This window comes from Tachyglossus aculeatus, chromosome X1 (genome assembly GCF_015852505.1).
Source record: "Tachyglossus aculeatus isolate mTacAcu1 chromosome X1, mTacAcu1.pri, whole genome shotgun sequence".
Classification (NCBI taxonomy): Eukaryota; Metazoa; Chordata; class Mammalia; order Monotremata; family Tachyglossidae; genus Tachyglossus; species Tachyglossus aculeatus.
The window spans coordinates 95142581-95164563 of NC_052101.1; the positions used below are offsets into that span (position 1 = coordinate 95142581).

The 21983-nt window shown below is 42.1% G+C and overlaps 1 protein-coding gene across 9 annotated transcripts; it reads right to left on the reverse strand.

Annotated features, from left to right (window-relative positions):
• Nucleotides 1-503: 503 nt before the first annotated feature.
• On the reverse strand, nt 504-21676 carry LOC119919730. 9 transcript variants are annotated; one of them, XM_038740391.1, is made up of 4 exons: nt 21637-21676; nt 2032-2093; nt 1608-1708; nt 504-1355 (listed from the first exon to the last, which is right to left on the reverse strand). In XM_038740391.1, the coding sequence occupies exons 2-4, from the start codon at nt 2048-2050 to the stop codon at nt 906-908; spliced, it is 570 nt and encodes a 189-aa protein (XP_038596319.1). In that variant the 5' UTR covers nt 2051-2093; nt 21637-21676; the 3' UTR covers nt 504-905. The 9 variants fall into 9 exon arrangements, with proteins under 9 accessions (XP_038596319.1, XP_038596318.1, XP_038596316.1 ...); XM_038740390.1 differs by lacking the exon at nt 21637-21676 and adding an exon at nt 21007-21091; XM_038740388.1 differs by lacking the exon at nt 21637-21676 and adding an exon at nt 12625-12668.
• Nucleotides 21677-21983: the final 307 nt, after the last annotated feature.

Sequence of the window (21983 nt, forward strand, 5' to 3'; positions counted from 1 at the left end):
ACTATGACCCAAGCTGGGCAAGTCACTTCACTTCTCTGTGCCTCAGTTACCTCAACTGTAAAATGGGGATTAAGACTGTGATCCCCATGTGGGACAGGGACTGTGTCCAGCCTGATTACCTTGTATCTACCTCAGAGCTTAGAACAGTACCTAGCACACAGTTGAGTGCTTAACAAATACCATAAAAAACCCCAATGGGTATGGGGACTTCACTTCCTAGGGAAAGCTATGCTTCCTCAGTGGGTGGACAGTAATGAAGTTCCAAGTCCATTCCCAGACCTCCTAGCCAAAATGGCACTCCCGTGTGGGTAGGGTATTCTTGGACCAAGGCTTACCAAATGGATGAGGGACTAGTGGCTTTGATGGGCTTTTTGTCGTTCCTTTATGACAAAAAATGAGACTTTGAATTTTTGTATTTTTCATTTATTTTTTTCCAACAACTTCAAATACATTAGAAGACAAATGTGTGACCATATTTGCTTTGGAAAGACCACCTAACTTAGAATCAGATCCTTACAGAAAGGGTCAAGTGCTGCAACTATTTATATTTGGACAATAAATACAGAGTGTGAAAGGGCTTATGGGTTCCACCTGGGTCTTTACAGCAAAACCTAGACACAAGGAATGATTATCAGCAGCTACCTCCATTCTACAATACTTTCCCATTAAATCCCCCTGCCCAAATAACACACATACCTGAGATGTCTGTGTGTAGGGGGAGGGGGTAGCACCCCGATTTTTCAAATGAAGAAATAAAACCCAGAAGAATTATGTGCTTTGACCAAGGTCACAGCAGATTATTAGCAAAACTAGAACAAGAACTTGGGCCTCCCAGCCTGAAATGTATTTCCTTAGGCCACAATAACTAGCTAAAGAGCTTTACTAGGTCAACTATATGTGCTGCCCTAGTTCCAGGAAAGGCGGCGACGTGCCCCACGAGTATAGTAGGGCCGCTGGGTGGACCTGGAGGACATCTCCCGTAGGGAGCCTCGGACAATACCATTTTCAGCCTGGGAGCTGTGAGCAGAATTTGAAGAGATGTTTCGATTCACACTGCTGTAACGGTGCTGCCTCCTGATCCGATGCGAAACACGGGGCAGAGGCGGAACTGGCTGGACAGCTTCATTGGAAGGCATGTAAACCGGCTCCTCGGCGCTAAGAGAGCAGGCATCGACGAGTAAGTTGATTGAGTTGGTCGAGCTGGTTGGGGCTACCTCTTCCTGGGCCAGTTGAGTGGGGTTACCACGGCTGTTGCCCTGATTCCCACCCCTTTCTGGGCAGGAACTGGAGAGACTGACAAGGGCCAACAGGGCCTGAATCTCACTTATGGAGAGGTGCTCGGTGCCCGCAATCTCCTGCAAAAAGATTTTTTTGAGCATCAGGGTAGGGAAAAGCCAGAACAAAGTCCATTAAAAATGTGTGTGGTCTTGGGGGTCCTTGAAACCTCTTTTTACGATTCTTTCATCACAAAGGCGAATAAAGCAAGCTTTTCCATAAAAACTGTCCCAGCATTTAACAGTCACATTCTTCTTCCAGGCCGCCTCTACATTTCTGAATTTCACCCTCCTCCTCCTCCACCCCCTGATCTGGATTTGGGTGGGGTGTACCTGCAGTCTCTCGGGGGTGATAGTGTCCTCCGCACCTCTACGGAAATGCCCTTCCTCATGAGGAAACATAGTGGGAAGAGAAGAGCCCGAATCCTTGGTATCTGGTAAGAGACAGGGGCTGAGAGTGAGGGAGGCTGGGGACAGGGATGATCATCATCATCATCATCATCAATCGTATTTATTGAGCGCTTACTGTGTGCAGAGCACTGAACTAAGCACTTGGGAAGTACAAGTTGGCAACATATAGAGACAGTCCCTACCCAACAGTGGGCTCACAGTCTAAAAGGGGGAGACAAAAAAAAAAGAGGGATTGCTATGTTGAGAGGCTGGCAGGGTAAAAGATGTAAAGTTACGGGTTCAAACAACAGACCACAGCAACGCAAAGCAGCTGATTGCCAGGAGTGGCTGGGGGCGTTCCGCTTACCTTCGCTTGACGGCTCCATGTGGAAGCGTTTGGGAATCGGGCTGATATTCAGGTTGCACAAGCTGTGAAGAAGATAAAGATACCAACCATGCACTTCTTCTCTTTTTTAAGTTTCTACTGCATGCTGATTAAGGTAAGGAGAAAAATAGAAGAAATTGTTCTGATCTTCAAAGACCTTACAATCTGATGAGGGGAAGCAGGCAGACACAGTTCCGACTGCATAAGAATAAGAGAAACACAGTGGAAAACATAGACACAATTGTAACAACAGTAAGAAAACAATGAAAAAAAACTGGACTAAATACACTGCTAATCGCACGAGAATTCAGGGAGGGGGAGAATTACACCAGGAATGCAGGTCGGGAGGTTTCAGCTGACGGGGTTCAGAGAAGTGCATAACAAATACCACAGTTATTACCATTATCATTATTATATATTATAATAATATAATAATTATATAATAATAATATTAAAATATATTATGTCTAATATATTATATAATATATTATTATTATATTACCATCATTATTATTAGAGAATCGATGTGGCACTTATTGAGCGTTTAATGTGTGCAGAGCACTGTACTCAACTCTTGATTATACTGTACATTCCCAAGAGGCTTTGTATTGGTAGACTTTAGTCCAAGCATAAGAGAAAATATTTAGGATCGTGAAAAAATCATAACCTATGATTTCTAACAGTGGGGTGAAATTAAAAAGGCTCTCCTCCAACCTCCCCCACCCTCTGCCCCGCCACTGCTAAAGTGCCGTCTCTTGCTTCTCCAAACTTCACCCGTTTGGAGTTGATTATTCCGGCAAACATAAACACTGCAGTTCCCCGTCGGTGGCAAAATCCTGGGGTGGATGGCCGATCTTGCGCTCCCTGACGGCTATCCATGAGCCTGGCACCCGACCACCGTTCCCTTTCCAGCACAAGGGTGCCTGGCGGAGACCACGTGGTGCGCTTTCCCCTTCCTCCCCGGGGAAACGAGCATCAGATCCCGTGCCCGGGGAATCACGTGGTGCCGCTTCCCGCCCAAACGCTGCAACATAGTTTCAGAAACGCCTTCCGACCTTGCTCCCTTTCAATGCTCTCCTCCCCTCTCCCGGCCCCCCTCACCCCGTTACCAACCCCCGACCGGCCCCGGGGCCTGCTTTCGGCGAATTTGGCCCAACTGCCTTCAGGCGAACTGAATTTGCGAAGGTGCATCGTCCTGCGAAGGGGTGGGGAGGGGCGAAAGAAACCCGGAGAACCACACGGCTGAGCCCGGTTCCGGGATTCTGGAACTTCCCGGGCCTCGTCCGTCCCTGTCGGTCGCTGGAGCCGGAGCCCGAGTCCCCGGGACTGAATGGTGCCCTCCAAAAGTGGGAAGATCGGGCCGCGCCCATCCGGGGAAAAAGCAAAAAGTGCTGCGGACGTGAAACGAAAGCCCGAAACCTGCCTCCCCCTCCTGCCCGCCCCCAAACAACGGATGCCCCCAGCAACTGATGAAATGAAAATAAATGAATAAATAAATAAATAAAAATCCGTGGAAAAGCGTCTAATGGGGGTTGGGATCTCCTAACTCAAGATATCCGAATCCCAACCATCGGCTGACTCTCCATTACTCATTCAATCGTATTTATTGAGCGCTTACTGTGTGCAGAGCACTGTACTAAGCAGCATGCCTGAGCGTGCAGCAGAGAAGCAGCGTGGCTCAGTGGAAAGGGCACGTGCTTGGGAGTCAGAGGTCATGGGTTCAAATTCCAGCTCCGCCAACTGTCAGTTGTATGACTTTGGGCAAGTCACTTCACTTCTTTGGGCCTCAGTTACCTCATCTGTAAAATGGGGATGAAGACTATGAACCCCCTGTGGGACAACCAGATCACCTTGTAACCTCCCCAGCGCTTAGAACAGTGCTTAGCACATAGTAAGCGTTTAACAAATGCCATCATTATTATTACTAAGCTTCTCCCGCTCACGACACAAGATGACCGCCATAACAGCGGACCCACCCCACTTAGCCCGGCTCCTTGCCACTCCATTGAATCGATTCCCCATCCACTCCACCTTCACCGCCCTCTTTTCCCTCAGAAATGCAGAATGTCCACCTTCACCGCCCTCTTTTCCCTCAGAAATGCAGAATGTCCACCTTCACCGCCCTCTTTTCCCTCAGAAATGCAGAATGTCCACCTTCACCGCCCTCTTTTCCCTCAGAAATGCCAAATGTCCAACTTCACCATCCTCTTTTCCCTCAGAAATGCCGAATGTCCACCTTCACAGCCCTCTTTTCCCTCAGAAATGGCAAATGTCCACCTTCACCGCCCTCTTTTCCCTCAGAAATGCCGAATGTCCAACTTCACCACCCTCTTTTCCCTCAGAAATGCTGAAGCAAATGCAAAGAAATACTTCAGATCCAGTCCATGTACCATTGCGGTCCGTGCGCAGAGAAAAAGACGGGGACGAAATTCGATGGAGGTTACGAGATAAACACCTCAGACTTAAAATAAAAATTCCTTCAAAAATATCGAAGAAAAATAAAAAAATTACTTCAGATCCAGTCCGTGTCCCATTATACAGTCCGCACACCGAGAAAGGGATGACGGACGGACAAGTAGAAAGAAAAGGGGACAAAAATGGATGGGAGCTAGTAGATAAACCCATCAGAATTAAAAAAAAACATTTCCCTCAGACATATAGAAGAAAAATAAAAAAAATTACCTCAGATTCAGTCCGTGTACCATTACAGTCCGTGCACCAAGAAAGGGAGGACGGATGGCCAAGTAGAAAGAGAAGGGGACAAAATTTGATGGGAGCTAGGAGATAAACCCCTCAGAATTAAAAAAAAACCATTTCCCTCAGAAATATAGAAGAAAAATTTAAAAAACTTACCTCAGATTCAGTCCATGTACCATTACACAGTCCGCGCACCAAGAAAGAGAGGACGGATGGCCAAGTAGAAGGAGAAGGGGACAAAAATCGATGGGAGCTAGGAGATAAACCCCTCAGAATTAAAAAAAAAACCCATTTCCCTCAGAAATATAGAAGAAAAATTAAAAAAATTACCTCAGATTCAGTCTGTATACCAGTACACAGTGTGCGTAACAAGAAAGGGAGGACGGATGGCCAAGTAGAAAGAGAAGGGGACAAAAAACGATGGGAGCTATAAACCCCTCAGATTAAAAAAAAACCCATTTCCCTCAGAAAAAGGGAAGAAAAATAAAAAAACATTACCTTAGATTCAGTCCGTGTACCATTACACAGTCCGTGCACCAAGAAAGGGAGGACTGATGGCCAAGTAGAAGGAGAAGGGGACAAAAATCGATGGGAGCTAGGGGATAAACCCCTCAGAATTAAAAAAAAAAACCCATTTCCCTCAGAAATATAGAAGAAAAATAAAAAATATTACCTCAGATCCAGTCTGTGTACAATTACACAGTTCGTGCACCACAAAAGGGAGGATGGATGGCCAAGTAGAAGGAGAAGGGGACAAATATTGATGGGAGCTAGGAGATAAACTCCTTAGAATTAAAAAAAACCCAATTCCCTCAGAAATATAGAAGAAAAATTTAAAAAAGTACCTCAGATTCAGTCCGTGTACCATTACACAGTCCGCACACCAAGAAAGGGAGGACTGATGACCAAGTAGAAGGAGAAGGGGACAAAAATTGATGGGAGCTGGGAGATAAACCCCTCAGAATAAAAAAACCCATTTCCCTCAGAAATATAGAAGAAAAATTAAAAAACTTACCTCAGATTCAGTCCATGTACCATTACACAGTCCGTGCACAAGAAAGGGAGGGACTGATGGCCAAGTAGAAAGAGAAGGGGACAAAAATCGATGGGAGCTAGGAGATAAACCCCTCAGAATTTTAAAAAAACCCATTTCCTTCAGAAATATAGAAGAAAAATAAAAAATATTACCTCAGATTCAGTCCGTGTACAGTCCGCGCACCAAGAAAGGGAGGACGGATGGCCAAGTAGAAAGAGAAGGGGACAAAAATAGATGGGAGCTGGGGGATAAACCCTTCAGAATTAAAAAAAAAAACCATTTCCCACATAAATATAGAAGAAAAATAAAAAAAATTACCTCAGATTCAGTCCATGTACCATTACACAGTTCGCGCACCACGAAAGGGAGGACGGATGGCCAAGTAGAAAGAGAAGGGGACAAATATCGATGGGAGCTAGGAGATAATCCCCTCAGAATAAAAAAAAACCCATTTCCCTCAGAAATATAGAAGAAAAATTAAAAAAAACTACCTCAGATTCAGTCCGTGTACCATTACACAGTCCGCGCACCAAGAAAGGGAGGACTGATGGCCAAGTAGAAGGAGAAGGGGACAAAAATTGATGGGAGCTAGGAGATAAACTCCTCAGAATTAAAAAAAAAAACATTTTCCTCAGAAATATAGAAGAAAAATTAAAAAAATTACCTCAGATTTAGTCTGTATACCAGTACACAGTCTGCACACCAAGAAAGGGAGGATGGATGGCCAAGCAGAAAGAGAAAGGGACAAATATCGATGGGAGCTAGGAGATAAACCCCTCAGAATTAAAAAACCCATTTCCCTCAGAAATATAGAAGAAAAATTCAAAAAATTACCTCAGATTCAGTCCGTGTACCATTACACAGTCCACGCACCAAGAAAGGGAGGACTGATGGCCAAGTAGAAGGAGAAGGGGACAAAAATCGATGGGAGCTAGGAGATAATGCCCTCAGAATTAAAAAAAACCCACTTCCCTCAGAAATATAGAAGAAAAATTAAAAAAATTACCTCAGATTCAGTCCGTGTACCATTACACAGTTCGCGCACCACGAAAGGGAGGACGGATGGCCAAGTAGAAAGAGAAGGGGACAAAAATCGATGGGAGCTAGGAGATAAAGCCCTCAGAATTAAAAAAAAACCCACTTCCCTCAGAAATATAGAAGAAAAATAAAAAAAATTACCTCAGATTCAGTCCGTGTACCATTACACAGTCCGTGCACCAAGAAAGGGAGGACGGATGGCCAAGTAGAAAGAGAAGGGGACAAAACTCGATGGGAGCTAGGAGATAAACACCTCAGAATAAAAAAAAAACCCATTATCCTCAGAAATATGGAAGAAAAATAAAAATATTACCTCAGATTCAGTCCGTGTACCATTACACAGTCCGTGCACCAAGAAAGGGAGGACTGATGGCCCAGTAGAAGGAGAAGGGGACAAAAATCGATGGGAGCTAGAAGATAAACCCCTCAGAATTAAAAAAAAAAACATTTCCCTCAGAAATATAGAAGAAAAATAAAAAATATTACCTCAGATTCAGTCCGTGTACCATTACACAGTCCGCACACCAAGAAAGGGCAGATGGATGGCCAAGTAGAAAGAGAAGGGGACAAAAGTCGATGGGAGCTAGGGGATAAACCCCTCAGAATAAAAAAAAAACCATTTCCCTCAGAAATATAGAAGAAAAATAAAAAATATTACCTCAGATTCAGTCCATGTACCATTACAGAGTCCGCGCACCAAGAAAGGGAGGACGAATGGCCAAGTAGAAAGAGAAGGGGACAAAAATCGATGGGAGCTAGGAGATAAACCCCTCAGAATTAAAAAAAAAACCATTTCCCTCAGAAATATAGAAGAAAAATTTATACATTTACCTCAGATTCAGTCTGTCGACCAGTACACAGTCCGCGCACCAAGAAAGGGAGGACGGATGGCCAAGTAGAAAGAGAAGGGGACAAAACTCAATGGGAGCTAGGAGATAATGCCCTCAGAATAAAAAAAACCCATTTCATTCAGAAATATAGAAGAAAAATAAAAAATATTACCTCAGATTCAGTCCGTGTACAGTCCGCGCACCAAGAAAGGGAGGACGGATGGCCAAGTAGAAAGAGAAGGGGACAAAAATCGATGGGAGCTAGGAAATAAACCCCTCAGAATTGAAAAAAAATTTCCCTCAGAAATATAGAAGAAAAATTAAAAAAATTACCTCAGATTCAGTCCGTGTACCATTACACAGTTCGCGCACCACGAAAGGGAGGACGGATGGCCAAGTAGAAAGAGAAGGGGACAAAAATCGATGGGAGCTAGGAGATAATGCCCTCAGAATTAAAAAAAAACCCACTTCCCTCAGAAATATAGAAGAAAAATAAAAAAAATTACCTCAGATTCAGTCCGTGTACCATTACACAGTCCGTGCACCAAGAAAGGGAGGACGGATGGCCAAGTAGAAAGAGAAGGGGACAAAACTCGATGGGAGCTAGGAGATAAACACCTCAGAATTTAAAAAAAAACCCATTATCCTCAGAAATATGGAAGAAAAATAAAAATATTACCTCAGATTCGGTCCGTGTACCATTACACAGTCCGCGCACCCAGAAAGGGAGGACAGATGGCCAAGTAGAAGGAGAAGAAGGCGACAAAAATCGAGGGGAGCTAGGAGATAAACCCCTCAGAATTAAAAAAAAACCATTTCCCTCAGAAATATGGAAGAAAACTAAAAAAAATTACCTCAGATTCAGTCCGTGTACCATTATAAAGTCTGCACACCAAGAAAGGGAGGACGGATGGCCAAGTAGAAGGAGAAGGGGACAAAAATCGATGGGAGCTAGGAGATAAACCCATCAGAATTAAAAAAAAACATTTCCCTCAGACATATAGAAGAAAAATAAAAAAAATTACCTCAGATTCAGTCCGTGTACCATTACAGTCCGTGCACCAAGAAAGGGAGGACGGATGGCCAAGTAGAAAGAGAAGGGGACAAAATTTGATGGGAGCTAGGAGATAAACCCCTCAGAATTAAAAAAAAAACATTTCCCTCAGAAATATAGAAGAAAAATTTAAAAAACTTACCTCAGATTCAGTCCATGTACCATTACACAGTCCGCGCACCAAGAAAGAGAGGACGGATGGCCAAGTAGAAGGAGAAGGGGACAAAAATCGATGGGAGCTAGGAGATAAACCCCTCAGAATTAAAAAAAAAAAACCCATTTCCCTCAGAAATATAGAAGAAAAATTAAAAAATTACCTCAGATTCAGTCTGTATACCAGTACACAGTGTGCGTAACAAGAAAGGGAGGACGGATGGCCAAGTAGAAAGAGAAGGGGACAAAAAACGATGGGAGCTATAAACCCCTCAGATTAAAAAAAAACCCATTTCCCTCAGAAAAAGGGAAGAAAAATAAAAAACATTACCTTAGATTCAGTCCGTGTACCATTACACAGTCCGTGCACCAAGAAAGGGAGGACTGATGGCCAAGTAGAAGGAGAAGGGGACAAAAATCGATGGGAGCTAGGGGATAAACCCCTCAGAATTAAAAAAAAAACCCATTTCCCTCAGAAATATAGAAGAAAAATAAAAAATATTACCTCAGATCCAGTCTGTGTACAATTACACAGTTCGTGCACCACAAAAGGGAGGATGGATGGCCAAGTAGAAGGAGAAGGGGACAAATATTGATGGGAGCTAGGAGATAAACTCCTTAGAATTAAAAAAAACCCAATTCCCTCAGAAATATAGAAGAAAAATTTAAAAAAGTACCTCAGATTCAGTCCGTGTACCATTACACAGTCCGCACACCAAGAAAGGGAGGACTGATGACCAAGTAGAAGGAGAAGGGGACAAAAATTGATGGGAGCTGGGAGATAAACCCCTCAGAATAAAAAAACCCATTTCCCTCAGAAATATAGAAGAAAAATTAAAAAACTTACCTCAGATTCAGTCCATGTACCATTACACAGTCCGTGCACCAAGAAAGGGAGGACTGATGGCCAAGTAGAAAGAGAAGGGGACAAAAATCGATGGGAGCTAGGAGATAAACCCCTCAGAATTTTAAAAAAACCCATTTCCTTCAGAAATATAGAAGAAAAATAAAAAATATTACCTCAGATTCAGTCCGTGTACAGTCCGCGCACCAAGAAAGGGAGGACGGATGGCCAAGTAGAAAGAGAAGGGGACAAAAATAGATGGGAGCTGGGGGATAAACCCTTCAGAATTAAAAAAAAAACCATTTCCCACATAAATATAGAAGAAAAATAAAAAAAATTACCTCAGATTCAGTCCATGTACCATTACACAGTTCGCGCACCACGAAAGGGAGGACGGATGGCCAAGTAGAAAGAGAAGGGGACAAATATCGATGGAGCTAGGAGATAATCCCCTCAGAATAAAAAAAAAAACCCATTTCCCTCAGAAATATAGAAGAAAAATTAAAAAAAATTACCTCAGATTCAGTCCGTGTACCATTACACAGTCCGCGCACCAAGAAAGGGAGGACTGATGGCCAAGTAGAAGGAGAAGGGGACAAAAATTGATGGGAGCTAGGAGATAAACTCCTCAGAATTAAAAAAAAAACATTTTCCTCAGAAATATAGAAGAAAAATTAAAAAAATTACCTCAGATTTAGTCTGTATACCAGTACACAGTCTGCACACCAAGAAAGGGAGGATGGATGGCCAAGCAGAAAGAGAAAGGGACAAATATCGATGGGAGCTAGGAGATAAAGCCCTCAGAATTAAAAAAACCCATTTCCCTCAGAAATATAGAAGAAAAATTCAAAAAATTACCTCAGATTCAGTCCGTGTACCATTACACAGTCCAACGCACCAAGAAAGGGAGGACTGATGGCCAAGTAGAAGGAGAAGGGGACAAAAATCGATGGGAGCTAGGAGATAATGCCCTCAGAATTAAAAAAAACCCACTTCCCTCAGAAATATAGAAGAAAAATTAAAAAAATTACCTCAGATTCAGTCCGTGTACCATTACACAGTTCGCGCACCACGAAAGGGAGGACGGATGGCCAAGTAGAAAGAGAAGGGGACAAAAATCGATGGGAGCTAGGAGATAAAGCCCCTCAGAATTAAAAAAAAAACCCACTTCCCTCAGAAATATAGAAGAAAAAATAAAAAAAATTACCTCAGATTCAGTCCGTGTACCATTACACAGTCCGTGCACCAAGAAAGGGAGGACGGATGGCCAAGTAGAAAGAGAAGGGGACAAAACTCGATGGGATCTAGGAGATAACACCTCAGAATAAAAAAAAAAACCCATTATCCTCAGAAATATGGAAGAAAAATAAAAATATTACCTCAGATTCAGTCCGTGTACCATTACACAGTCCGTGCACCAAGAAAGGGAGGACTGATGGCCCAGTAGAAGGAGAAGGGGACAAAAATCGATGGGAGCTAGAAGATAAACCCCTCAGAATTAAAAAAAAAAACATTTCCCTCAGAAATATAGAAGAAAAATAAAAAATATTACCTCAGATTCAGTCCGTGTACCATTACACAGTCCGCGCACCAAGAAAGGGCAGATGGATGGCCAAGTAGAAAGAGAAGGGGACAAAAGTCGATGGGAGCTAGGGGATAAACCCCTCAGAATAAAAAAAAAACCATTTCCCTCAGAAATATAGAAGAAAAATAAAAAATATTACCTCAGATTCAGTCCATGTACCATTACAGAGTCCGCGCACCAAGAAAGGGAGGACGAATGGCCAAGTAGAAAGAGAAGGGGACAAAAATCGATGGGAGCTAGGAGATAAACCCCTCAGAATTAAAAAAAAAAACCATTTCCCTCAGAAATATAGAAGAAAAATTTAAAAAATTACCTCAGATTCAGTCTGTATACCAGTACACAGTCCGCGCACCAAGAAAGGGAGGACGGATGGCCAAGTAGAAAGAGAAGGGGACAAAACTCAATGGGAGCTAGGAGATAATGCCCTCAGAATAAAAAAAAACCCATTTCATTCAGAAATATAGAAGAAAAATAAAAAATATTACCTCAGATTCAGTCCGTGTACAGTCCGCGCACCAAGAAAGGGAGGACGGATGGCCAAGTAGAAAGAGAAGGGGACAAAAATCGATGGGAGCTAGGAGATAAACCCCTCAGAATTGAAAAAAAATTTCCCTCAGAAATATAGAAGAAAAATTAAAAAAATTACCTCAGATTCAGTCCGTGTACCATTACACAGTTCGCGCACCACGAAAGGGAGGACGGATGGCCAAGTAGAAAGAGAAGGGGACAAAAATCGATGGGAGCTAGGAGATAATGCCCTCAGAATTAAAAAAAAACCCACTTCCCTCAGAAATATAGAAGAAAAATAAAAAAAATTACCTCAGATTCAGTCCGTGTACCATTACACAGTCCGTGCACCAAGAAAGGGAGGACGGATGGCCAAGTAGAAAGAGAAGGGGACAAAACTCGATGGGAGCTAGGAGATAAACACCTCAGAATTTAAAAAAAACCCATTATCCTCAGAAATATGGAAGAAAAATAAAAATATTACCTCAGATTCGGTCCGTGTACCATTACACAGTCCGCGCACCCAGAAAGGGAGGACAGATGGCCAAGTAGAAGGAGAAGAAGGCGACAAAAATCGAGGGGAGCTAGGAGATAAACCCCTCAGAATTAAAAAAAAACCATTTCCCTCAGAAATATGGAAGAAAACTAAAAAAAATTACCTCAGATTCAGTCCGTGTACCATTATAAAGTCTGCACACCAAGAAAGGGAGGACGGATGGCCAAGTAGAAGGAGAAGGGGACAAAAATCGATGGGAGCTAGGAGATAAACCCCTCAGAATTAAAAAAAACCAATTTCCCTCAGAAATATAGAAGAAAAATAAAAAATATTACCTCAGATTCAGTCCGTGAACCATTACACAGTCAGCGCACCAAGAAAGGGAGGACCAATGGCCAAGTAGAAAGAGAAGGGTACAAAAATCGATGGGAGCTAGGAGATAAACCCCTCAGAATTAAAGAAAAAACCCATTTCCTTCAGAAATATAGAAGAAAAATAAAAAATATTACCTCAGATTCAGTCCGTGTACAGTCCGCGCACCAAGAAAGGGAGGACGGATGGCCAAGTAGAAAGAGAAGGGGACAAAAATAGATGGGAGCTAGGAAATAAACCCCTCAGAATTAAAAAAAAACCCATTTCCCTTATAAATATAGAAGAAAAATAAAAAAAATTACCTCAGATTCAGTCCATGCAACTTTACACAGTTCTGCGCACCACGAAAGGGAGGACGGATGGCCAAGTAGAAGGAGAAGGGGACAAAAATAGATGGGAGCTAGGAGATAATCCCCTCAGAATTTAAAAAAAAACCCATTTCCCTCAGAAATATGGAAGAAAAATAAAAAATATTACCTCAGATTCAGTCCGTGTACCATTACACAGTCCGCGCACCAAGAAAGGGAGGATTGATGGCCAAGTAGAAACAGAAGGGTACAAAACTCGATGTGAGCTAGGGGATAAACCCCTCAGAATTAAAAAAAAAACCATTTCCCTCCAAAATATACAAGAAAAAAAAAATATTACCTCAGATTCAGTCCGTGTACCATTACAGACTCCGCGCACCAAGAAACGGAGGATGGATGGCCAAGTAGAAAGAGAAGGGGACAAAAATCGATGGGATCTAGGAGATAAACCCCTCAGAATTAAAAAAAAAAACCATTTCCGTCAGAAATATAGAAGAAAAATAAAAAATATTACCTCAGATCCAGTCCGTGTACAATTACACAGTTTGCGCACCACAAAAAGGAGGGTGGATGGCCAAGTAGAAAGAGAAGGGGACAAAAATTGATGGGAGCTAGGAGATAAACCCCTCAGAATTAAAAAAAAACTCATTTCCCTCAGAAATATGGAAGAAAAATAAAAAATATTACCTCAGATTCAGTCCGTGTACCATTACACAGTCCGCGCACCCAGAAAGGGAGGACAGATGGCCAAGTAGAAGGAGAAGAAGGCGACAAAAATCGAGGGGAGCTAGGAGATAAACTCCTCAGAATTAAAAAAAACCCATTTCCCCCAGAAATATAGAAGAAAAATTAAAAAAACGTACCTCAGATTCAGTCCATGTACCATTACACAGTCCGCGCACCAAGAAAGGGAGGACGGATGGCCAAGTAGAAGGAGAAGGGGACAAAAATCGATGGGAGCTAGGAAATAAACCCATCAGAATTAAAAAAAACCAATATCCCTCAGAAATATAGAAGAAAAATAAAAAATATTACCTCAGATTCAGTCCGTGAACCATTACACAGTCAGCGCACCAAGAAAGGGAGGACCAATGGCCAAGTAGAAAGAGAAGGGTACAAAAATCGATGGGAGCTAGGAGATAAACCCCTCAGAATTAAAAAAAAAACCCATTTCCCTCAGAAATATGGAAGAAAACTAAAAAAAATTACCTCAGATTCAGTCCGTGTACCATTATAAAGTCCGCGCACCAAGAAAGGGAGGACAGATGGCCAAGTAGAAGGAGAAGGGGACAAAAATCGATGGGAGCTAGGAGATAAACTCCTCAGAATTAAAAAAAAAACCATTTCCCTCAGAAATAAAGAAGAAAAATTAAAAAAATTACCTCAGATTCAGTCTGTATACCAGTACACGGTCTGCGCACCAAGAAAGGGAGGATGGATGGCCAAGTAGAAAGAGAAGGGGACAAAAATCGATGGGAGCTAGGAGATAAACCCCTCAGAATTAAAAAAAACCAATTTCCCTCAGAAATATATAAGAAAAATAAAAAAAATTACCTCAGATTCAGTCCGTGAACCATTACACAGTCAGTGCACCAAGAAAGAGAGGACTGATGGCCAAGTAGAAAGAGAAGGGGGCAAAAATCGAAGGGAGTTAGGGGATAAACCCCTCAGAATAAAAAAAAAACCCATTTCCCTCAGAAATATAGAAGAAAAATAAAAAAATATACCTCAGATTCAGTCCGTGTAACATTACACAATCCGCGCACCAAGAAAGGGAGGACGGATGGCCAAGTAGAAAGAGAAGGGGACAAAAATCGATGGGAGCTAGGAGATAAACCCCTCAGAATTTAAAAAACCCATTTCCCTCAGAAATATAGAAGAAAAATAAAAAAATTACCTCAGATCCAGTCTGTGTACAATTACACAGTTTGCGCACCACAAAAGGGAGGATGGATGGCCAAGTAGAAGGGGACAAATATTGATGGGAGCTAGGAGATAAACTCCTCAGAATTAAAAAATACCCATTTCCCCCAGAAATATAGAAGAAAAATTAAAAAAACTTACCTCAGATTCAGTCCATGTACCATTACACAGTCCGCGCACCAAGAAAGGGAGGACGGATGGCCAAGTAGAAGGAGAAGGGGACAAAAATCGATGGGAGCTAGGAGATAAACCCCTCAGAATTAAAAAAAACCAATTTCCCTCAGAAATATAGAAGAAAAATAAAAAATATTACCTCAGATTCAGTCCGTGAACCATTACACAGTCAGCGCACCAAGAAAGGGAGGACCAATGGCCAAGTAGAAAGAGAAGGGGACAAAAATCGATGGGAGCTAGGAGATAAACCCCTCAGAATTAAAAAAAAAACCATTTACCTCATAAATATAGAAGAAAAATAAAAAAAATTACCTCAGATTCAGTCCGTGTACCATTACACAGTCCGCGCACCAAGAAAGGGAGGACGGATGGCCGAGAAGAAGGAGAAGGCGACAAAAATCGATGGGAGCTAGGAGATAAACCCCTCAGAATTAAAAAGCCCATTTCCCTCAGAAATATAGAAGAAAAATTTAAAAAAGTACCTCAGATTCAGTCCGTACACCAAGAAAGGGAGGACTGATGGCCAAGTAGAAGGAGAAGGGGACAAAAATTGATGGGAGCTAGGAGATAAACCCCTCAGAATAAAAAAAAACATTTCCCTCAGAAATATAGAAGAAAAATTAAAAAAACTTACCTCAGATTCAGTCCATGTACCATTACACAGTCCGCGCACCAAGAAAGGGAGGACTGATGGCCAAGTAGAAGGAGAAGGGGACAAAAAACGATGGGAGCTAGGAGATAAACCCCTCAGAATTAAAGAAAAAACCCATTTCCTTCAGAAATATAGAAGAAAAATAAAAAATATTACCTCAGATTCAGTCCGTGTACAGTCCGCGCACCAAGAAAGGGAGGACGGATGGCCAAGTAGAAAGAGAAGGGGACAAAAATAGATGGGAGCTAGGAAATAAACCCCTCAGAATTAAAAAAAAAACAATTTCCCTCATAAATATAGAAGAAAAATAAAAAAAATTACCTCAGATTCAGTCCATGTACCATTACACAGTTCGCGCACCACGAAAGGGAGGACGGATGGCCAAGTAGAAAGAGAAGGGGACAAAAATTTGATGGGAGCCAGGAGATAAACCCCTCAGAATTAAAAAAACCCATTTCCCTCAGAAATATAGAAGAAAAATAAAAAAACTTACCTCAGATTCAGTCCATGTACCATTACACAGTCCGCGCACCAAGAAAGGGAGGACTGATGGCCAAGTAGAAGGAGAAGGGGACAAAAAACGATGGGAGCTAGGAGATAAACCCCTCAGAATTAAAGAAAAAACCCATTTCCTTCAGAAATATAGAAGAAAAATAAAAAATATTACCTCAGATTCAGTCCGTGTACAGTCCGCGCACCAAGAAAGGGAGGACGGATGGCCAAGTAGAAAGAGAAGGGGACAAAAATAGATGGGAGCTAGGAAATAAACCCCTCAGAATTAAAAAAAAAAACCATTTCCCTCATAAATATAGAAGAAAAATAAAAAAAATTACCTCAGATTCAGTCCATGTACCATTACACAGTTCGCGCACCACGAAAGGGAGGACGGATGGCCAAGTAGAAAGAGAAGGGGACAAAAATTTGATGGGAGCCAGGAGATAAACCCCTCAGAATTAAAAAAACCCATTTCCCTCAGAAATATAGAAGAAAAATTAAAAAAATTACCTCAGATTCAGTCCGTGTACCATTACACAGTCCGCGCATCAAGAAAGGGAATACTGATGGCCAAGTAGAAGGAGAAGGGGACAAAAATCGATGGGAGCTAGGAGATAATGCCCTCAGAATTAAAAAAACCCATTTCCCTCAGAAATATAGAAGAAAAATAAAAAATATTACCTCAGATCCAGTCCGTGTACAATTACACAGTTCGCGCACCACAAAAGGGAGGATGGAGGGCCAAGTAGAAAGAGAAGGGGACAAAAATCGATGGGAGCTAGGAGATAATCCCCTCAGAATTAAAAAAAACCCATTTCCCTCAGAAATATAGAAGAAAAGTTAAAAAAAATTACCTCAGATTCAGTCTGTATACCAGTACACAGTCTGCACACCAAGAAAGGGAGGACGGATGGCCAAGGAGAAAGACAAGGGGACAAAACTCGATGGGGGCTAGGAGATAAACCCCTCAGAATTTTTTAAAAAACCCATTTCCCTCACAAATAGAGAAGAAAAATAAAAAAAATTTCCTCAGATTTAGTTCGAGTACCATTACACTGTTCGCGCACCAAGAAAGGGAGGACGGATGGCCAAGTAGAAAAAGAAGGGGACAAAACTCAATGGGAGCTAGGAGATAATCCCCTCAGAATTAAAAAAAAACCATTTCCCTCAGAAATATGGAAGAAAAATAAAAAATATTACCTCAGATTCAGTCCGTGTACCATTACACAGTCCGCGCACCAAGAAAGGGAGGCAGGATGGCCAAGTACAAAGAGAAGGGGACAAAACTCGATGTGAGCTAGGGGATAAACCCCTCAGAATTAAAAAAAAACCCATTTCCCTCAGAAATATAGAAGAAAAATAAAAAATATTACCTCAGATTCAGTCCATGTACCATTACAGAGTCCGCGCACCAAGAAAGGGAGGCCGCATGGTCAAGTAGAAAGAGGGGACAAAAATCTTTGGGATCTAGGAGATAAACCCCTCAGAATTTCTTAAAAAAAACCCATTTCCCTCAGAAATATACAAGAAAAATATAAAATATTACCTCAGGTCCAGTCCGTGTACAATTACACAGTTCGCGCACCACAAAAGGGAGGATGGATGGCCAAATAGAAAGAGAAGGGGACAAAAATCGATGGGAGCTAGGAGATAAACCCCTCAGAATTAAAAAAAAAAACCATTTCCCTCAGAAATATAGAAGAAAAATTTAAAAAATTACCTCAGATTCAGTCTGTATACCAGTACACAGTCTGCGCACCAAGAAAGGGAGGACGCATGGCCAAGTAGAAGGAGAAGGGGACAAAACTCGATGGGGGCTAGGAGATAAACCCCTCAGAATTTTTTTAAAAAAACATTTCCCTCAGAAATATAGAAGAAAAATAAAAAATATTACCTCAGATTCAGTCCATGTACCATTACACAGTCCGTGCACCAAGAAAGGGAGGATGGATGGCCAAGTAGAAAGAGAAGGGGACAAAATTCAATGAGAGCTAGGAGATAAACCCCTCAGAATTAAAAAAAAACCATTTCCCTCAGAAATATAGCAGAAAACTAAAAAAAATTTCCTCAGATTAAGTCCGTGTACCATTACACAGTCTGCACACCAAGAAAGGGAGGACTGATGGCCAAGTAGAAGGAGAAGGGGACAAAAATCGATGGGACCTAAGAGATAAACCCCTCAGAATAAAAAAAAAAAACATTTCCCTCAGAAATATAGAAGAAAAATTTAAAAAATTACCTCAGATTCAGTCTGTATACCAGTACACAGTCTGCGCACCAACAAAGGGAGGACAGATGGCCAAGTAGAATGAGAAGGGGACAAAACTCGATGGGGGCTAGGAGATAAACCCCTCAGAATTTTTTTAAAAAAAACATTTCCCTCAGAAACATAGAAGAAAAATAAAAAAAAATTACCTCAGATTCAGTCCGTGTACCATTACACAGTCCACGCACCAAAAAAGGGAGGACACATGGCCAAGTAGAAGGAGAAGGCGACAAAAATCGATGGGAGCTAGGAGATAAACCCCTCAGAATAAAAAAAAAAACCATTTCCCTCAGAAATATAGAAGAAAAATTAAAAAAATTACCTCAGATTCAGTCTGTGTACCATTACACAGTCCGCGCACCAAGAAAGGGAGGCCGCATGGCCAAGTAGAAGGAGAAGGTGACAAAAATCGATGGGAGCTAGGAGATAAACCCCTCAGAATTAAAAAAACCCATTTCCCTCAGAAATATAGAAGAAAAATAAAAAAAATACCTCAGATTCAGTCCATGTACCATTACACAGTCCGCACACCAAGAAAGGGAGGACAGATGGCCATGTAGAAAGAGAAGGGGGCAAATCTCGATGGGAGCTAGGAGATAAACCCCTCAGAATTAAAAAAAAAAACCATTTCCCTCAGAAATATGGAAGAAAAATAAAAAATATTACCTCAGATTCAGTCCGTGTACCATTACACAGTCCGTGCACCAAGAAAGGGAGGACTGATGGCTAAGTAGAAGGAGAAGAGGACAAAAGTCGATGGGAGCTAGGAGATAAACCCCTCAGAATTAAAAAAAACCCCATTTCCCTCAGAAATATAGAAGAAAAATTAAAAAAATTACCTCAGATTCAGTCCGTGTACCTTTACACAGTCCACGCACCAAGAAAGGGAGGACGGATGGCCAAGTAGAAGGAGAAGGCGACAAAAATCGATGGGAGTTAGGAGATAAACCCCTCAGAATTAAAAAAAAAACCATTTCCCTCAGAAATATAGAAGAAAAATAAAAAAAATTACCTCAGATTCAGTCCGTGTACCATTACACAGTCCGCGCACCAAGAAAGGGAGGACGCATGTCCAAGTAGAAGGAGAAGGCGACAAAAATCGATGGGAGCTAGGAGATAAACCCTTCAGAATTAAAAAAAACCCCATTTCCCTCAGAAATATAGAAGAAAAATTAAAAAAATTACCTCAGATTCAGTCCGTGTACCATTACACAGTCCGCGCACCAAGAAAGGGAGGACGGATGGCCAAGTAGAAAGAGAAGGGGACAAAAATCGATGGGAGCTAGGAGATAAACCCCTCAGAATAAAAAAAAACCCATTTCCCTCAGAAATATATAAGAAAAATAAAAAATATTACCTCAGATCCAGGCCGTGTACAATTACACAGTTCGTGCACCACAAAAGGGAGGAGGGATGTGAAAGTAGAAAGAGAAGGGGACAAAAATCGATGGGAGCTAGGAGATAAACCCCTCAGAATTTAAAAAAAAAAGTTTTCCTCAAAAATATAGAAGAAAAATAAAAAAAATTACCTCAGATTCAGTCCGTGTACCGTTACACGGTCCGCGCACCAAGAAAGGGAGGACGGATGGCGAAGTAGAAAGAGAAGGGGACAAAAATCGATGCGAGCTAAGAGATAAACCCCGCAGAATTTAAAAAAAACCATTTCCCTTAGAAATATAGAAGAAAAATAAAAAATATTACCTCAGATTCAGTCCGTGTACCATTACACAGTCCGCGCACCAAGAAAGGGAGGACGGATGGCAAAGAAGAAAGAGAAGGGGACAAAAATCGATGGGAGCTAGGAAATAAACCCCTTAGAATTTATAAAAAAAATATTTCCCTCAGAAATATAGAAGAAAAATAAAAAAATATTACCTCAGATTCAGTCCGTGTACCATTACACAGTTCGCGCATCAAGAAAGGGAGGACGGATGGCCAAGTAGAAGGAGAAGGGGACAAAAATCGATGGGAGCTAGGAGATACACCCCTCAGAATTTATAAAAAAAAAACCATTTCCCTCAGAAATATACAAGAAAAATAAAAAATATTACCTCAGATTCAGCCCGTGTACCATTACACAGTTCGCGCACCAAGAAAGGGAGGACGGATGGCCCAGTAGAAAGAGAAGGGGACAAAAAGTCGATGGGAGCTAGGAGATAAACCCCTCAGAATTAAAAAAAACCCATTTCCCTCAGAAATATAGAAGAAAAATAAAAAAAATTACCTCAGATCCAGTCCGCGGCCCGTTACAGTCCCCACGCCATGGAAGGGAGGGCGGATGGGCGAGTAGAAGGAGAAGGGGACAAAAATCGATGGGAGCTAGGAGATAAGCCCCTCAGAATGGAAAAATAAACCCATTTCCCTCGAAATGTCGAAGAAAAATAAACAAACTTAGGTCAGATCCAGTCCGCGGGCCCTTACAGCCTGCGGGTCAAGGAAGGGAGGGCGGATGGACGAGTAGAAAGAGAAGGGGACAAAAATCGATGGGGGCTAGGAGATAATTCCCCTCAGAATTCTAAAAAGATACCTCAGAGTAATTCTTCTCAGGCCCCGCGCCGAGCTGGTGTCGAAGCGGCACAACGACCGGCCCGCTGTCTATGGCACTTGGCACTGAGGCGCTTGTAATGGCTCCTTTTCACCTGTAGGAGGCGGGGCTGGCACCCCGTGATGGCGATAGGGTGGAGCCCTCGCGCTGTCTCGCGCGCACTCTCTCTATGTCCATGTGTTGCCAACTGGTACTTCCCACGCGCTTAGTCCAGTGTTCTGCACACAGGAAGCGCTCAATAAATACGATTGATGGATTGATCTCCATAATAAATAATAAATAATTATTATAAATTATGATATTATGATAATATGATAATAAATGCATCATGGTAATAAATGCCATTATTGATCTCATTTTTTGTCCCTCCTCTTTGACTTTCCAACTCCCCCCGGACCCTCATCAGCTACTCGGCTAACTTCCCTTCCCCTCTCTCTCTCGGTCCCTGGCGGTAATGGAGGGCCTGACCACAGACATCTGAGACAGGAAACAAGTTCACCCAAGTAGACAAGAAACAACAAAAGCACCCAAACAAAGTAGAAGAGAAAGACGGATGTGGTCAACAAAAATGAGCGGTAGGGGGTTGTGGTTAACGCGGCTCAGTTCTCTTACATCTAATGGTTTTCCTAGGTGCCCAATAAACACTTTTTGATTGAATGGTTCTCTTTGAAATTGGTAAAACTGTCGGGAGCAGGAAAGTGGTCTTCTTGGCTGCGTGTTCCTGGGGAACACTCATATGTGTAAAACCATTCTTGAATAACTTGAATGTCTCTCAGACTTTGTCAGGTTGATGGTCGATGTCTGTTGAGTTGGAGGTTTCTCGGAAGAGAAGTGCATTCCAGCACCTGAATCCAGAGCTCTTGTTGCGTCTTCCACCATGGCAACAGAGAAGAAATTGGAGAGGATCAGGCTCCCTCCCCATCCCTGCTTTACCCTATTGGCAATGGAAACATATTTAA

Excerpts from the sequence above, each read along its gene's own strand:
- LOC119919730 (XM_038740388.1), bottom strand. The coding sequence starts at position 12,647 with ATGGTTCACGGACTGAATCTGAG. Across the intron at positions 2,094-12,624 it reads GTTCACGGACTGAATCTGAG|CTTGTGCAACCTGAATATCA; the intron begins GTAATATTTTTT and ends TCTTCTTCACAG. Across the intron at positions 1,709-2,031 it reads CATGGAGCCGTCAAGCGAAG|ATACCAAGGATTCGGGCTCT; the intron begins GTAAGCGGAACG and ends GTCTCTTACCAG.